This window comes from Echinops telfairi, unplaced genomic scaffold (assembly GCF_000313985.2).
Source record: "Echinops telfairi isolate 266 unplaced genomic scaffold, ASM31398v2 ScPeMD7_7469;HRSCAF=8507_1, whole genome shotgun sequence".
NCBI classification, from domain to species: Eukaryota; Metazoa; Chordata; class Mammalia; order Afrosoricida; family Tenrecidae; genus Echinops; species Echinops telfairi.
Window position 1 is genome coordinate 97,654,113 of NW_022111373.1, and position 1,169 is coordinate 97,655,281.

Consider the following 1,169-nt stretch of genomic DNA (forward strand, 5'->3'; position numbering starts at 1 on the left):
GAACATTAAATGCTAGCCTTGTGGCGTGCCAAGGAACAGATAGAGAAGGAAGTTTAAATAGGACTTAGAAGGAGTCTATCACTTTCCCGTAAACAGACTATGAGTATGAGTAACGTTGGTGCTTAGTGCGTTTCACCAGCTCTAAGTTTTTATTAATTTTTTTACAAAGAACTGGTTATTAGCAAAGTTCGTGCATGAAATTAGGAATGGTTTGTAGTCTATCTGATAGTAGAAATTGTCACCACAGCTCAGTTTGAGGAAAAATATATTATACTGACTTGCTGGTTCTCTGGTATCTCCTGGGCTTTTGGGTTGCTGTCCAGGATCGTAAAGTATAAGGAGAATTGTTAGATTACTAGCATCCAAGGTTCTTAAGGTTGAATCAGGACTTAGAATACTGGAGTAGTTTTGAGAATACTGGCGTAGTTCTTTTCAGTGCTGTCTACTTTTTGTTCCAAACCCATAGTTTTTGTTCAGAAATCCCTGACACCTAAGAAAACTTTTCTTTGACCTTGGTGTGAATCCTTAGCCTAACAAACAGGTTATCAGAGAAATAAGTTGCATGTTTGTCATAAATAAAACCAAATGCCTTCCAGCCCAGTACTGTCTCTCCAGGTTGGAACTGATGGATATTTGGTAGGAAATGTGTTTCCAAACGAAGCGAAGAATGGGCTTGAAATTTTTCAAAAGATTCTCCCACTTGTAATTATGTATTTATTTGTAGGTAAAAGAATCCTAATCTGTCCAAGTATAATCTTCTTTTTCACTGAAAGGAGGAACAGTGCTTGTGGTAAACGTGGAGGCAGGTCAACAAGAACACTGGGACCAGCATGTCCTGTGTTCCGTGGCTTGGTTTAATCAGGGGCTTTTTTTGCTGCAGTGATTTGTCCAAGTGCTGGTCATGGCGGTCATCCCGACAATAGCTCTATGATTTTCTACGCCAACGACACGGGGGTCCAGCAGTTTGGGAAGTGGTGGAGCAAGTCCAAGACCGTGCCCTTTTACCTCATCGGGCTCCTGATGCCACTGCTCAACTTCAAATCACCTTCATTTTTCGCCAAGTTTAATATTCTAGGTAAGCCATGGCACCGAGTTGTGCAGCCTCTATGTAGTAGAATACGTGCGGGGGTCTGGGGGAAATGGTCTAGTTGGTGAGAAACAGGCGTTCC

General features: G+C 41.8%; 1 protein-coding gene across 1 annotated transcript in view; it reads left to right on the forward strand.

Moving 5' to 3' along the window:
• SLC38A9 (solute carrier family 38 member 9) overlaps positions 1 to 1,169 on the forward strand; it is a 79,942-nt gene that overhangs the window by 47,556 nt on the left and 31,217 nt on the right. Inside the window, exon 9 of the mRNA XM_045285240.1 lies at positions 881 to 1,075. Within this exon, the coding sequence (XP_045141175.1) occupies positions 881 to 1,075 (195 nt within the window). The remainder of the gene's footprint in view (positions 1 to 880; positions 1,076 to 1,169) is intronic.